The 17,084-nt window shown below is 36.0% G+C and overlaps 1 protein-coding gene across 4 annotated transcripts in view; it reads left to right on the top strand.

Annotated features, from left to right (window-relative positions):
- Positions 1–17,084, top strand: part of triob (trio Rho guanine nucleotide exchange factor b) — a 144,750-nt gene that overhangs the window by 4,779 nt on the left and 122,887 nt on the right. For 3 of the 4 annotated variants that reach the window (XM_051132388.1, XM_051132386.1, XM_051132392.1), the window contains exon 2: positions 5,152–5,202. In XM_051132388.1, coding sequence (XP_050988345.1) covers positions 5,152–5,202 — 51 coding nt within the window. Of the gene's footprint in view, positions 1–5,151; positions 5,203–14,492; positions 14,662–17,084 lie in introns of those variants that run through there. The other variant, XM_051132390.1, reaches the window with a different exon arrangement.

Raw genomic sequence — 17,084 nt, 5'->3', positions numbered from 1 at the left:
TACTGAGGTGACTTTTTGACTTGATAAAATGATTGCCATATGAATGCTATAGTTTTCTCAATAATTGTGCCATTTTACCAAATGCAGACTAATGAAATTGCTCATTTCCTGCACTGGCAGTGTTTGACTTAAAGAGATCTGTCATTGCTAAAATCATTCTCAACTTACGTCTTTTTATGTGTAATTAGAGGTTAGCTAAAAGTGAAGGGAGGATTGTGGCTTGGGATATTTCCTAACATTGCCTCACTTTGATCAACTATAAAACATAATTACATTGGAAAGAAACATGCTATTTGAGACAATTACACATCTGACTATCACATGATATGATAAATTAGATCAAATTTTCCCCTTGTATGGTCACTTTATGTTGGATTGTGGGTAGTGCTAATGTTATGGATTGTAGATGCTTGTCTAAAGTAATCACTCCCCTATAAATTTACTCAGAAGGTACATTAAAATAATTTAAAGCCAAAGTGTGTAATTTCTGTGCCACTTGTATCACCAGGCAAAATTGTAAAAATTATTGTTTTAAAGTATGTTTCAATAATTTTACAGAATGCTATTAACAAAATTCAGTTACATGTCAAAAAAATCATTGTTTTTAGTCACGTGACTTGGCAGGGAGACCTGAATGGCAAAACATCCTTATGGGCCATTCACACCAAAAGCAAACTTGTAAACAAAAGCTTTCAACGCTTGCCCCGCCTCCAGGGTCTTCTGATTGGTCCACTGTTTTGGAACTGACATTGATGAGTGGCACTGCGTGAAATGGCTTTGCAATAACCTTTTTTTAGCGACACAGTGTCTTAAAAATGTGTTGCTCATGTGCAAGATGCTGTAAAAGACAGAAACGCAACAGTCATACACATCCGTTTAGCACCTGTTTACAATGGAAAAGTAGTGCATTGGAATAGAAAAACACGTTCTCTGTGAACGTCCTCTTTGAACTGCAGCACATGCCTGTCAACTTTCCATCTTATTCAAACCACAAATATTTAGATCACCTCTCAAAATAAGTAACCCTAAAAGCTATTTGAAAGAACTGCACTAGCAATCCATGCACAGTTAAAAGGCATTTTTAAAATGCTTAATGTGGCTTTATGTAATAAGACAGTAAGATTAAATTCAGTGTATACCTTATTTATGATTGTTTCTATATGCAGGCAAGCAGATGAGCCCAGAATAATAAACACAACACTAAACGGTACTTCAGATGTTTTCTTTGTAATGGTTTGTGGAAAAACTCGTACTGTGCATGTGAAACTTTACATGTTTCTGGATTGATCTGCTTTCCTGTGCATGTTTTATAGTATGGTTTATTATTAGCTGTATACTAAACTTGGTTTTTTAAATATCATTGTCTTGATGCATTTAGCCATATTTTCATAATGGTTTTCTGTGGAGAATGTGCAATTTAGCACATTGTGTTCATATACTGGGCACATTTGCTTGTCAGTATATCAGTAATGTGTATACTGAATTGGTCTTTTAAAATCAATAGATTAGTAGTCTACTTAGTAGAAATAATTGGTGGGCAGCAAAAGAAAGCCTTGTTTTGCCCTCCAGGTTGGTGTTCCTATAAGAGTGTGACATCACATGAAAATGAAGAATACTCAAGTATACTGAACCAGAGCCCAGAATCCAACTTATTTAATCTTAATTGCATGCTTGTTTACAGTAGCCCGTGCAGCTGAGCATAGCCATTATTGCTTGTGAAGTAGAAAGCCTTGCATTATGTAATATAATGAAGTCCTGATGAGCAAACATTATCTGACAATCCTCCACGCTAGTGCTGTAATGTGGTCACTGCAAATGCACAATTGATTCAAGTGGGAAAATAACTTGATGAAGGAAAGAAAGACAACAAATAGTAGCAATAAGCAAGTGACAGTACCACGGTATCGGATGGTAGTAGCATGGTACTGAATGATTATCATCCTCATATCATTGTATTTACAACATAGTAGGGGTGCACGAGGCACAGCCTAACACTATTTGAATTTCTCAGTTTGTGTAAATCCACGTGGGGTTCAGAGTATATTTTTTTATCCACATTAATTTCACACCTGTCTAGAAGAAATATGTGCTTTGTTTCATAATTACAGTGTATGTGTTTTTCGTTATTTATGTCAAAAGAAAGGAAGTGAAAAGTAACAACATGCCCCGTATGTGGGGTACATTGTAACATGTGAGGGGCACATTGTAACATGACTATATGACCTTAAAATGTTATCTGATCGAATGAAAAAAATATACACAACAAACTTAAATAATTTGTCAATAAAATAAAATGATTAACTTTTTCAAATAAAATAATGCTGTTTTTTAAGAATTAAAAAAAAAGATCAAATTTTTGAGGTTCACAATGAACACATCGCAACCATGTGTGGGACGGCCCTGATCGCAAAAGACAGCTATACACTGTAGTTCAAAAAATGTGCGCAAATAGATGAAACACATTCAGACATTCAGAAAAACACTTCCCTCCCTCCAAACACAGCTCTCATAGAACACGAGACACATAAATGAGCCAAAATGCTTTACATTACTTGAAATAATAATTTCTCAACATTAAACATTGATTGTCTGTCTTTATTCACCTGTTTCTTGTGGTTTCTTTTTAAAATCCGTACAAGTAAATAGTGAAAATTATGGCTAATGTCATAGAATAGCATAGTTTAATATAGCGGGGCACATTGTAACGCAGTGTTATAATGTTCCCTATCAGCGCGACTGGAATATAAAACTAGTCAGTGTCTTCTGCTGGCTTGCCAAGCATTAATCTAAACTGATAAATAACAGATTGGTGATTAAAATAATAGCAGATTTGTCTCATTTTAAATGAATACTAAAAACTGAGATGAAAATATTACTTCAGACAGAAATGTACTTACTGTGGTAAAATAAATATTCAGTGATATCTTCAAAAGGCTTTTGAATTTTGGCACACTTTCTTCTCTGTATACTGTTGCTATGGCAACTAGTAAATACAGTAAATTTGGTTATGCTGGCGTGTGTGGAAATATTTAAACCACGTGTGTTACAATTAACCTCACTTTAGTTTGTTCCCCGTGCACCCCTACTTCAAAGAATACAATCATGTTATTGTCAAAATTTGTACTTGAAGGGTTAAAAGCTTTTAATTTGCCATTCATGTCAGTGTTTCTGTCGGCTGTAATAGAATGTAAATGCAGAACAGCATTATGGTCCATGAATAGACAATGCAGCTATGTCATCTTCTTTAATCGGAAGAAGATTATTTCAGTTTACATCTCTCTCTCCATCTCTTGAAGGGGTTTAGAGTACATTGTTTTTCAAATGAGGAACAGATGTTTGAGGGGAGGATGTTATGGATGTGTTTATCTCAAAGCTGGATTTTGAAATGAAGGCAGATGAAGCCAATGGACTGCCCAGGAAAGGAAGTGATGCACACACAGATGCTAAACAGTTTCCTGATTTATTCAAAAGTCAAAACCACAGTCATTTAAACACTTGTGCTGTGTGGGCCAGTGAAAATACTCAATGAACCTTAAAGGGGATTAGATAAAGCCTTCATTAATTTAACTTATATTTAACCATATATTTCAGGTGCTTTTAATAATAATTTTATGGAAGCCCGTTTCTAGTAATTGTGGTAATAAAGATAATAAAGGTAACTGTGACTTTGTATCTTGCAATTCTGACTTCTTTTTCAGAATTACATGATATAAACGTTCAATTGCAAGTTATAAAGTTGGAATTACGAGATATAAACATGCAATTCAGAAATTTTTCCTCACAATTGCGTGTTTATATCTTGCAATTCTGACTTTTTTTTTTCTCTCTAAACTTGCAATTATGAGTTATAAAGTCCAATTCTGAGGGGAAAAAAGACTATTTTCAAAGTCAGTGCAACTAAGTCAGATATAAACGTACAATTCTGACTTTATTTCTCAGTATTGCAAGTTTATATCTTTTATATTCTGAGAAAAAAGTCAGAATTGCGAGATAAGTTGCAATTACCTTTTTTATTTTTTATTCAGTAGTGGAGACAAGCTTCCATATAATGAACCTATTTTACACTGCAAAACAGTGGTTTAGCATCGTATTATATTTTACTATAAAATGCTGTTTATGTAAGTGAAATGAATTAACATGAAAATATAATGTCCTTCCGTGATAAATGGTCACATATGTGTATATTTTGTATAAATAATTTAGATTTTATGTTGTGAGAACTCACGTCGCAAGTCATTTCATTTCAAATAAGTACATTTCAGATAAGTAAATTAAATGTAAAGTAGTAAGTATGACAGAATTCTCATTTTTCAATCACTCAGTCGTTATTAATTTTATTTAAAAATAATTGATGTCTAAAAATTTGGTGCACTGTGTGCATTTGCACTGAGGTCTTATCAGAGAGCGTCAGTCCTCAATGTGGGGGGTTGACTTAGCTGTATTCGGGGTTGACTCTTTAAAATCAGATCATATCACAGTCTCAGCGGGATACTCAATAGGCTAGAGACCATACTAACTGTAAGCCACAGGCTGAAGCACACACATGCTGGAGTGTTTTATCTGAAAAAAACACTTGCAATGGTTAACCCTCATTTATCTGTGAATGCTTAACTTCATTTTAAAGTGCTCAAGCAAACATAGTTGTCATCTTAATTAACAAAATGCCAATAAAACCAACAGGATAGAAATATAGAGATTGATAGGATGATAACAGAATTATGCAGAGTTTAAGTTGAAGGTGTCAACTTAAAGTTTTAAGAGATTACCCATGATTATTAGTTAAAACAAAATTCCAATAAATAATAATAATAATAATGTTTGAAACATTTTGCAGATAGTAGATGTAGGTACTGTACGAGACTTGTACTGTCAGATTATTCGGATCAAAATAGACTTTGCAAACTTTGAATGTTAAATTTAGCTATGCTTTATGGTTTCCTAGTCTCTCATCATTACTCTTCTGTCACATTTATGTAATGTGAATTATTCTTTAGTTCTGAGTTCTGTTAGACCATACTGTATGTTTCGAGATCTAAAATGCTTGTGCCTTTTCAAAACTTCACTTCAAAGTGTCAGGAAACCCCTTCATCTCTAAGAAATGAATGATGTACCTTATCTAACCCCTATCTCTTTCATTCTTTGTATTTTCAGAATGTTCTCTTCCAAAATGTGAACCCAAGCTTGAGTTACCTAGTCACACAGGTAAGAGTCTTTTATTGCTGACTTTTTTTATTTGGTTGAGCTTTTTGATATTAACCTTTTTTTTTCTCTGCAATTGTGCCATAAGGTTTAAGGGTGTTTATATTGTATTGTTGTGTGTCAGAGCTATGTTTTAATTTTTTCAAGTTTGACCTATAATGTTTTAGCACACTGATCAAATTAGTCTCAAGTTTTTATTAAGTTTTTTTTTTTTTTTTTTTTTTTTTTGTGAGAAGTTTAATCTAATTCATGTGCCACTTATATTGGCTGCTGCACATAATTGTTTGGTTTCAGTTTTGGTTTGATCATTTTTAATGATTTAAAACCCAGGTTCAAGAATATGGAATAGCATCTTTTATCTGTGAAGTTGATTCAGTTAAAGGTAGGGTAGGCAATTTTGGAAGGGCTAGCAATAGCAAGCCAGCTTTGAAAGCAATATATAAATACAAATAAATACATTTAGAGCACTTATACTGGTTGCTATCAGGATGTGACTAGACTTTAAACCAGCATTAAAAAAAAAAAAATTAAACCAGATCATCTACCCTGCCTTTAAGAGTATTGTTCTAGTTAAAGCCACTGAGCTGATTTCCCATTTGGCTGGTTTAATATATTGATTAATCTAAACCTGTTTATTAGCTTTCATTGGGTCATGCTACATTAGGTACCTGCATGTTAAAACTAGATATAACTCTTTTATTGTGAAGCTTTAAAACTAGATTTTGCACAAATTCAACCTAACTGAGGCTGAATTGTAGATGATACCATTGAACTGGGTTATTACACTATACTGAAAATCGCATTAAATGTTAAGTCTGAAAAAGATTAATCACTTTCCAGGAAATCAGACCTTTATATTAGGAAATTGATTTTTTTTTTCTCTTTAAATCAGGCAGTCGGGAGGTTCTAGGACGTATTTGGGAAGTAACTATACTTGACCCAGTTATGTCTAATATTAGTTGAACATTTGTTCGTCCCAAGATAATATCATCCGCAGCCAGCCGACACAGTTAATATCTGGTTCTTTTGATTTGCTTAGATTTGTTACAGCATTAGCTTTATTTTGCTTGATAACACCCTAAAAAGGATAACATTTGGCTATTTTCAAATCTAGTGTATGTAATACAAAACAAAATACAACATTTCTAATATTGCAAAAATAAATTTCTATGTTTGTGTAGAATTCGCCATGCTGTTTATATGAGCGATGCTGTTTATCTCATTGTTGCCCAAGGTGCACAGAACATTTCTGTGAGTGGCAATGATCTAAATCAGTTCAATAAGCTTGTCTAAAAATAAATGGGGGTGTACAACATTTCTTTGTTTATCACGTTCGTCCCGAACCGTACCTTTCATAGGAGACCCCAGCTTGTTATTTATTTCAAGCTGTGTCTTTCTTAATCAGCTCTCTAATGACTACTGAACCTCAAAACTACAGTGATATCATGTCAGCAATAAGGACAAATCTAAATCATTATGGCCAAGCCTTCAAGAATTTTTTTACTTGAACTAATAACATAAACTCATAACAACAACTGAGAAAACATGAGAAACAGAGAAAACCCAAAACCTAGCAAATCAAGTTTTAGGTTGATGATTGTAGGCAAGTGAGTTCTGCCCTTTTCCCAGCAGTGGTTTACTCTTTCTCTAATTGGAGACTGAAGTGTATTAGACCCATGCCGAGATGTGCCGGAATCTGGTACGTTCTCAGGTCCGGAGGGAGTCACTCACACAATGGACATCTCCAGAGGAGGTCTTTATGCTGTCTGCCAAAGTCCTCGACATGCTCATCACCCCCAATCAGTCCCACCATAGCTACTGGCCAGCAGAGTAAACATAAAGCCTCCAAAGATTCTTTAGTACCCAAAACCTTAAAACACCTCTTTTCAGACAGATGGACACACACATACACATCCAAACACTTTGGTAGGCTTCTGTCCAACCCAGCTTTCAAGCAGATTTAAGTTCTGTGATGTGTTGAAGTTTTAAAAGAACTTTGTAGTTCACTTAGTTTGACATATAAAGCAATATGGTATAAAGGGTGGTTAACACAAAATACTTTTGCAGTTATCTGAGGTTAGAACATTTCTGAATGGCCAAACGCGTTAAAAAGGTACTTGCCACTTATGCAAGGGTAACTGTTCAGTTAAAGCTAAAATGTGCAGGTTTTGGTGTTATCTGATTGATAGATGTGCAGTAAAGGGCAGGAAGTATAAAGAACTGACCAGCACACTTGGCCACACTGTCTAGAGACATCATCTTCTCAACAACATTTATAAATAGCTGACCTAGTCCAAGTGGACTATTTTCCAGGTTGCCTGTGAAATAGGGCTTACATATAACCAATAGCTACCATAGTTTTAAGATGCAGTTCAAAAGAAGCAATTGTTAGATCACAAAGCTTTCAGTTTTTTGTTTTTTTTTTTCTTTTTAGAACCAAACTCTTTATTTAAGTGGTGTCCAAACGTGACAAAAAAAAATAAAGAAATAAAAAAAACAATTTACAAGGGCTGTCAGATTTGGAAAGCAACAGAAGGGAATGAATTAACAATGTATGAAACCAATAAGATCATGGAAATTACTAGAGTCTGAATCAGATGAGAAAACTGGTTTCTTCAGTTTGTTTTTCCTCCATGTAAGGGTCGGGTGAGAAGAAAATAGTCCGTGGTACTTTAACATTTAATCTGTACACAGTTCTGAGGTTCCTGGAGTATGGAAGGGAAATACATGGTTTGTGATGTTACATTTTATCTATATTGTCTATTGTATTTCTACTTCCTAGTCAGAATACAAGGCTGCACTTGGGCTACATATGCATTAAATTTGGTAGTTATGTACAATTGATTTGACTATGTTTAAGGGTGCCACGTAGTAAAAAAAAAAAGTCCATAGGCCTGATTTATACACTGTTTGCAGTTGTAGAATTTAATGCCACATTTGTGGCTTCTTTTTTGGTGATTTTCACTGACATTAGTGTTAGTAAATACATCTCAACTGAAAATGATCATCACAAAGTTTAAGACAGACCAAATGATAATAATCCAATTGTATATCAGTTGAGCTTCAGAATCACAAGTGATATTAAAACCAAGCAATACTACTCTGGTTGCTTTCAAGTCACTGGTGTAAGAGGGACCATCTAATGTAATTGCACAATATTCGTCATAGCTTTATGACTGGCCCAAAGCAGAATTGTTATGTCACCATGTCCTGACCCTGTAAATGCTCATATATTAGTAATCGTATGACTCAGTTCACACATAGCATCTAAATGGTAATTTACAGATGATGGTGCAACATCTCATCCTATCAAATTGTCAGAACTGATTTATTGGTTTTTCACGCATGACCCATAAATGGTAAACTTCTGGTCATTTTCCAGAAAAGGCTGTACACTTAATTACATTTTTGTGCAGCTGATGCAAAATAAGGTCTATGTTGTGAAAGTTTTTTTTTTTTTCTCTTTGTCTCTGAAAGTGTCTAATTTCCTGATTTCACATCAAAAACTGAAGCACCGTCAAACACTTTTAGCATTACTATTATAATGCTAAAGATACTCCTAGGCATTGCTATATCCATCCAGAAACTCCATTGCTTTAATTGACCTATCAGTAATTTACTGCTGCTGGCTCGGACAAACAAATGGAGTTGCTAACTGTCTTACAGTGACAGCTGTCAGTGTGAAAACCTTGTCGAAGATGTTTTTGATCAGTTTTGGACACAGAAGGACCACCTCTCATCGAGGAGCATTCAAGTAGGACTTAAATGTGCCATGGACGGATATACAGCATCTCACAAAAGTGAGTACACCCCTCAAATTTCAGCAACCATTTTAGTGTATCTTCTCAAGGGACAATACTATAGAAATGAAACTTGGATATATTTTAGAGTAGTCATGTGCAGCTTGTATAGCAGTGTATATTTATTGACCCCTAAAAATAACTTAACACACAGCCATTATTGTCAAAACAGCTGGCAACAAAAGTGAGTACACTCTAAGTGAACTTGTCAAAACTGTGTCCAAAGTGTCAATATTTTGTGTTATCTAGCACTGCCTTAATCATTCTGTGCATGGAATTCACCAGAGCTGCACAGATTGTTGCTGGGATCCTCTTTAGATCCTCTATAATGATATCATGGAGCTGCTGGATGTTAGACACATGGTGCTTCTCCACCTTCCACTTGAGAATGCCCCATAGGTGCTCAATAGGGTTCAGGTCAGATCACCTGCACCTTCCTCAGCAAGGCAATTGTCATTTTGGTGGTGTGTTTGAGGTCATTATCATGTTGGAAAACTGCAGTTCGGCCCAGTTTCTGAAGGCAAGGCATCATGTTCTGCTTCAGAAATGTGCAGTACATAATGGAATCCATGTTTCCCTCAATGAACCGCAGCTCCGCAGTACCAGCATCACTCATGCAGCCCCAGACCATGATGCTACCACCACCATGCTTGACTGTAGGAGAGACACAATTTTCTTGGTACTCCTCACCAGGGCATCACCACACATGCTGGACACCATCTGAGCCAAACAAGTTTATCTTAATCTCATCAGAACATAGGACATGGTTCTAGTAATTCATGCTCTTGGATGGTTGTCTTCAGCAAACTGTTTGCAGGCTTTCTTGTAAGCCATCTTCAGAAGGGGCTTCCTTCTTGGATGACGCCAGTGCAAACCGACTTGGTGCAGTGTGCAGTGTATGGTCTGAGCACTGACAAGTTGACCTTCTACTTCTGCAACCTCTAAAGCAGGGGTGTCAAACTCTGCTCCTGGAGGGCCGCAGCCCTTCAGAGTTTAGATGCAACCCTAATTAAACACACCTGATCCAACTAATCAAGTCCTTCAGGCTTAATTGAAAACTGCATAGTATATGTGTTGGAGCAAGGTTGGAACAAAACTCCGCAGGGCTGCGGCCCTCCAGGAACTGAGTTTGACACCCCTGCTCTAAAGCAATGCTGGAAGCACTCATGCATCTGTTTTTTGAAGCCAGGTTCTGCACCTGATGCACAGAACGAGCACTCAGCTTCGTTGATCGACCCTTGCGTGGCCTATTCCGAATGGAACCCATCTTGGAAAACCTCTGTATGACCCTGGCCACAGTACTGTAACTCAGTTTCAGGTTTTTACTGAACCTCTTGTAGCCTACGCCATCTTTGTGGAGAGCAACAATTCTAATTCTCAAATCTTCTGAGAGTTCTTTCCATGAGGTGCCTTGTTAAACGTCCAGTGGTCAGTATGAGAGAATTGTACTCAAAGCACTAAATTTTAACTGCTCTAATACAAGATACACAACTTTGTATGGTCCAGTCAAGCAGACAAAAACATGAACATGATGAATAGGACATGTGGCTTTGCGTGGTTAGATGACATAGTGCTGTTATCACTTAGGGTGTACTCACTTTTGTTGCCAGCTATTTTGACAATAATGGCTGTATGTTGAGTTTTCAGGGGACAGTAAATTTACACTGCTATACAAGCTGCACATTGACTACTCTAAAATATATCCAAGTTTCATTTCTTTAGTATCGTCCTTTGAGAAGATGTACTAAAATGATTGCTGAAATATGAGGGGTGTACTCACTTTTGTGAGATACTGTATAAATGATTTTAAAATAAATATGGTGGGTAACATGATTAATTTGGAAGTGAGGGTTTACAGATCACAGTGCAAGCAGGAGAAACTACATGTTTTGGTTGTCATGATCGCAGATGACAACATCCAGGATCAACACTGTTTATGTACCGCAAGGGAAGATTAATTAATTTACATTTAACCTGTTTAATATGGAGAGACACAGAAATGTAGACCTTTAGCTGTTTAGGTTTGTACGTTAGCATGGACTTGTTAACTTTAACGTTAGTCTGGCTAGATTTAGCCAGAGATATTAACGATATTAACAGACATTAACGTTCTGCTCGAGCAGATGAGCATTGTCACTTAATGAGAGTATGACAAAGAGACAATTAATGTTGAATAATAAAATAAATTCCAAATTCCAGTGCCTGTTCCCCTCAGGATATCTGGAATCAGTGTTACAAGTTCACTAGGCACATTGTTTTATTATTTTTGTAGCATAAACACCATCAAACCGACGAGAGCTTTGGATATTCCGATGTTTCTCTATGGCCCCGAAACATAAAAATGACTGATTTCCGGCCCCCATGCTACTGATACTTAACTGCCTTTGGCTCATCTGCGTTTGAGATGAGGGGCTTGCCTTATATGTATCAGATTAAGATGCATGAGGCAAATGAGTTCCATATAATATGTAAAGGACATCTACAGTGCCCTCCACTAATACTGGCACCCTTGGTAAATATGAGCAAAGGCAGCTGTGGAAATAAATCTGCATCATTTATCCTTTTGATCTTTCATTCAAAAAATTCACAAAATTCTAACCTTTCATTGAAGTAAAACAACAGAAACTGGGTGGGGGGGACTCATTATAAAATAAATGTTTTTCTGTCCTTTTCCTTTTCCCAAAAATAACAGCTCTGAGTCTCTCCTATAATGCCTGATGAGTTTGGAAAACACCTGACGAGATCAGATACCATTATTTCATATAGAATAACTCCAGATCCTTCAGATTTCCATCTCCTTGTTGGTGCTTCTTTTCTGCAGTTCACCCCACTGATTTTCTATGGTTCAGGTCAGGGAACTGAGACAGTCATGGCAGAAGCTTCATTTTGTGCCCAGTGACACATTTTTGTGTTGATTTTGATGTTTGTTTTGGATCATTGTCCTAATGAAAGATCCAACCACGACCCATTATAAGATTTCTAACAGAGGCAGTCAGGTTTAGATTTTTTATCTGTTGGTATTCGATAGAACCCACAATGCCATGCATCTGAACAAAACGTCCAGGAACTCTGGCAGAAAAATAGGCCCGTAGCATTAAAAAATTCAGCAGTATATTTAACCGTGGGCATGGGATACTTTTATCAATGTTTGCACCAAACCCGTCTGGTGGATTAGCTGCTAAAAACCTCTTTTAAGTTTCATCTGACCATAGAAGCCAGTCCCATTTGAAGTTCCGGTCGTGTCTGACAAGTGAATATGCTGGAATTTGATTTTGGATGAGCGAGCAGGATTTTTCTTGAAACTCTCCTAAACAATATTTGGTGCTGTAGGGGCTATTTGACATTTTTTTAGGCTTTCTGGCCCCTAGATTCAACTAATCTCTGCAGTTCTTCAGCTGTGATCTTTGAAGAGTCTTTGGCCACTTAAATTCTTTTCCTAAGCATGCATTAGGACAGTATAGACACACATCCTCTTCCAGGCAGATTTGTAACATCTTTAGTTGATCTGAACTTATTAATTATTGCACTGATGGTGGAAATAGGAATTTTCAATACTTTAGCTGTTTTCTTACAGCCACTTTCTGTTTTGTGAAGCAATCAGCAATCTTGTCCTGCAGGTCAGAACTATAATCTTTATTTTTACTCCTTGTGATGGACGATTGAAGGGAATTTGGCCTTTGTGTTCCTCATATTTATAATCCTGTGTAACAGGAAGTCATGGCTGGACAACTTCATGCTCCTAGTCACCCTGGTATGCTAAAACATGTAAATATGGATGGGAATATATTTCAGAGATATTTTACTCATAATAATATCTAGTGGTGCCAATAATCGTGGCTAGAGAAAAACATATTTCATAATGAGATTTTCGCCAGGCTTTCCATTGTTTTACTTTAATGAAAGGTTAGGATATGTCTTTGCTCATATTTACCAAGGGTGCCAATATTAGTGGAGGGCACTGTATATTTTTATAATGATAAAGCAGGTTTATTAAAATAGCTTTATAATATTGCTAGCTAAAATGTATCCACACACACACTTAACTGTCTAAAAAAAGCACAGTTTTTATAATTTATTGCAAAAATTTCATAAGCACCAAAGGCATTTCACATTAAAGATGACGTAACACTTCTTCAGGCAGCAACTGTACATTACTGCACTGATCATAACGCAGAAGTGTCCCTTTCCAGTGCCTAATTCATTCATCACTGTCTGATGATCAGTATGCCAGCACTTTTATCAATAGGTGTTAGATTGCCAGTAATATCCCTATGGTGACTGCTTGACCAGTCATGCATAATACCATATTAGATTTTAGTCATATACATAGCCTATATAATCAGTATCTTCAGTTTTCCAGAATCTTCCTAAAGGTAGATAAAAAATACTGAGATATTTACTGAGCTTTGCTGGACACTTTATGCGTAAAATTGCATTATGTAAATGGCCCTCCCTGCTGTTTACATAGCACCCTGCAGTTAGTGCAGTGTGGGCTAATTCTAGTGTGTTTACTCAACGTAAACAGGCAATATAATTGTCCTCCAAGGAGTTTGTTTGGAATTGTGCTTAGAATGGAATATCAAGCCAACATGTTATTCCCTGAATATGTTCAGGGTGAGTAGATGTTTTTTTTGCATTTTTAAGTGTATTCCAGGTTTGTGGTGATGATTTCCTTCTGTGTGACTTTGCTAATGTGATTTCAAGTTGATTGATACACAAGCATGGCAGAATACCTTCTAAAGTGTTGGGGCCAAATTTGATTGTGTGGTAACACTTTAGAATAGGGAACACTTATTTACTATTAACTAGGACTTTTCCCTCAATAAATTCCTAATTTGATGCTGATTAACAGGTAGTAAGGTAGTTGTTAAGTTTATGTATTGGGTAGGATAAGGGATGTAGAATAAGGCCATGTAAAATAAGGCACTAATATGTGCTTAATTAATACTGATAAATGGCTAATATTCTAGTAATATGCATGCTAATAAGCAACTAGTTAAGAGACCATAAAATAAAGTGTTACCGACTGTGTTATAAACATATTCCTGCCAGTAGGTAATTGCATTATGTATGTATCATAATGTGGTTTATTCCCTGTTTAGCAGTGCAATTACGCTAACTTTAAATGATTCGGTTAAATGTAATTTAGTTTCAGGAAAAGTCAGTTAATTTGTCCAGCATCTGGAATCATGGTAAACTTAATCATAAATTATCCATTTCACAAATATCCAGTCAGAATTTTTTTTTTTTATGTTTCCAAAATGCATTCAGTGACACATGACACTGCTGCTTCTTCCTCAAAAGCATCCATGCATGTCAGCTGGGTCCATGTCTCTGGTGCTCAGATCACCACCATCTGATCAGCCCTGCCCCCAACCACCTAACTACCCAATCACATCCCACTGAGAATAGCTCTCATCCAATAGCAAACCATGAGATCATAATGGGTTCTGTCACAGAGCTGCGTGCAGGGGCCCTTGTATTGACTGTTGGAGATGAGAAGGGAAGATGGCAGTGAAAGGGAAGGGAGGGGAGAAATTATAGCTCTGGTTTCTTCAAGCCTTGCCTTACTACAGCTGCTGAGTGTGTTTATGGCTGAAGATTTTTGCTGGATGCTTCGGATAAGGAATAATGGCCTTGCAGATCCTCTCTGCAGGGATTTGTAAGTGATGCTTCTGTGATACCTGCTGTGACTGTGCAGTTTGTTGTGTTTTACTGCGTAATACAGCGTCATACCTAGGGAATTGTGCCACTCAGTGTGCTTTTGATTAACATTTCAAATACAGATCACTGTTGATTACACATGATGATGTTCTATTTTAAAACAGAATGTGTGCTTAGAGCTTTTTCCAGTGTCTCGGATGGGATATAGGATTTGACATTTCTTTTGTGTAAAATTCTGGTTTTGTTGCGTTTTGTTTTGTTCATGCTCTGTATGTAGCCTATATATAATCACCTTTAAGCAGTATGTATTATCTTCATCTCACAGTGATGTAGCAGTTCTTATATCTGCTAGATTATTCTATATGCTTAGTCTGCTGTGAGTAACTAGTGAGCATGGATTGGTCTTCAGTTCCCTGAGCTATAAGTGTCCTTGCTGGATTCTGTGCTTTCATTGGCTCAGGCCTCAGATGCCTGTACGGTTTGCTGCGGTGTGGTTAGAGGCCGTTAGAGTAATTTGCCTATATGATTTCCTCTTCTCAGTGCCGTGTGTTTTCAGTCAAGCAATAAAATTTCAAGCCATTGTTTCTTTACAAAATGAAGCATAGGTTTATAGGTTCCTAAACACTGCTGTGTTGAGGTTGTTCTTATTGAAACAGGAAGTTGGGGTGGGAAGGAAGTTTCGTATCCTATGCGTCTTGTGTTCAATATTTCAATCTTGACGTCAAATTGTAGGCCAGCCCAAAAGGCTATTTCACCTTGGGTTCCCTGTGAAATTGAATGTTTTGTTTTTGTTTTTTTGTTTTTTTCGAATAGCTGCTTTGATATATTTGATATATAAATGGCCTGTGGTTGGTATTTCTTGAAGAGACTTTCACATTTTGTTCTACAAAACTTATTTATTTATTCATTTAAGCTTTTAAAGTATTTACATTCTAGGTATTACTGTGTGTAGTTTATTAACTACAGACCTTATTTCACTGATACAAAAATAAATTAAATTAAATTAAATTAAATTAAATTAAATTAATTAAAAATAAAATAAAATAAAATAAAATAAACAGCAACTAACATGTTCAAGACCCAGAAAGGTAGTAAGAACATCATTAAAATATTCCATGTGACATCAGTAGTTCAACCATATTTTAAGAAGCTATGAGAATACTTTTTGTGTGCAAAAACGACAAAAACAATATTAAACTATTTCCTTCTTTGCCAACCATTCAGGAAAGTACCACAACACAAATGTGTCTGGTGCTGCTGGTTTAGGAGCTGCCGATTAGGTGAACTATACCTTTAATATTTGTGGTTTGTTTTTACTTTTTTCTTTTTTTTTTTTTTTTGTACATTTTAAATGTTATACTTGCTGAAGGTCATTGTATCAACTTTTAAGAGAGCACTAACATACTTGAGGACCTCAAAGCTAATAAACATGAGGTAATTAGAGGTTTATTTTATTTAATAAATAAATAAATAAATAAATATAAATATACCTAACTTTACAACTTCTTTCAAAAAAAAAAAAAAAACTTGTTCTTACTTGTGGTTAAGACATTTTGCATTTTATTTTTATAAATAAGACCTTATCTTGGCACCTGTTCTTCAAGGTGGTTCTTTGGAGACACTCCAACTCCCTGTCGACAGTGCCGATGTCTTGGCAAATCTTGAGATGCCCTAGAGAGCAAATTGGTTCAAAACACAGCGCATCCATCTGCACATACTGTCGCATGTTATATGTGTGAAGATGCATGCATCTCATTAAAGCTGGGAAGACAGAAGGTAGATTGATACACTTTCATATCTCAGAGCTATGAAGTAATTTAAGAGAAGTCCTCATCAATTTCATGATTTCCAGAATAAATTTTCATGTGCTTCCTATCATCACAGAGTGAAAGGCAGAGAGTGGTTCAGGAAACTGTGGGTTAATTTTGAATTCTCATCCCAGGAAATCCCACAACCTCACAACCTCGCAGGCTCTAAATATTTTACGACATTGTCAATATTCATCCATCTTTTAGAGGAAATGGTACAAATCACAGAGACTTAACTGCCAAACCAGCACTCCTCGGGTAACACTGCTGAAAACTCATTTTGTAAGATCATTGTACTTCCTCCATATTCTTTCTCTTAACAAACAGAGGACCCATAGGTAGTTGTATTTGCTGGTTTGTGGTGTGTTTAGTGTTTCACAAGGTCAGTTAGAAGAGCTTAGAAATCTGCTAAATGTGTCTTTAAGAAATGAAAATATTAATATATTATTAACATTATGATTTTCCACTGCTCTGAATCAATGTGTATTGTGAAAAGAGCTACAAATAAATTAAACTTTTGTCCATTTGGAGAGACATCACATGATAAAGGCATCACTGAATTAGTTGGGTCTCTTAAAACATTTATTTTATTTTATTTTATTTTATTTTATTT

This window comes from Labeo rohita, chromosome 16 (genome assembly GCF_022985175.1).
Source record: "Labeo rohita strain BAU-BD-2019 chromosome 16, IGBB_LRoh.1.0, whole genome shotgun sequence".
NCBI classification, from domain to species: domain Eukaryota; kingdom Metazoa; phylum Chordata; class Actinopteri; order Cypriniformes; family Cyprinidae; genus Labeo; species Labeo rohita.
Note: the sequence above shows the minus strand (reverse complement) of the source record. Positions and strands in the feature narration are given on the sequence as shown.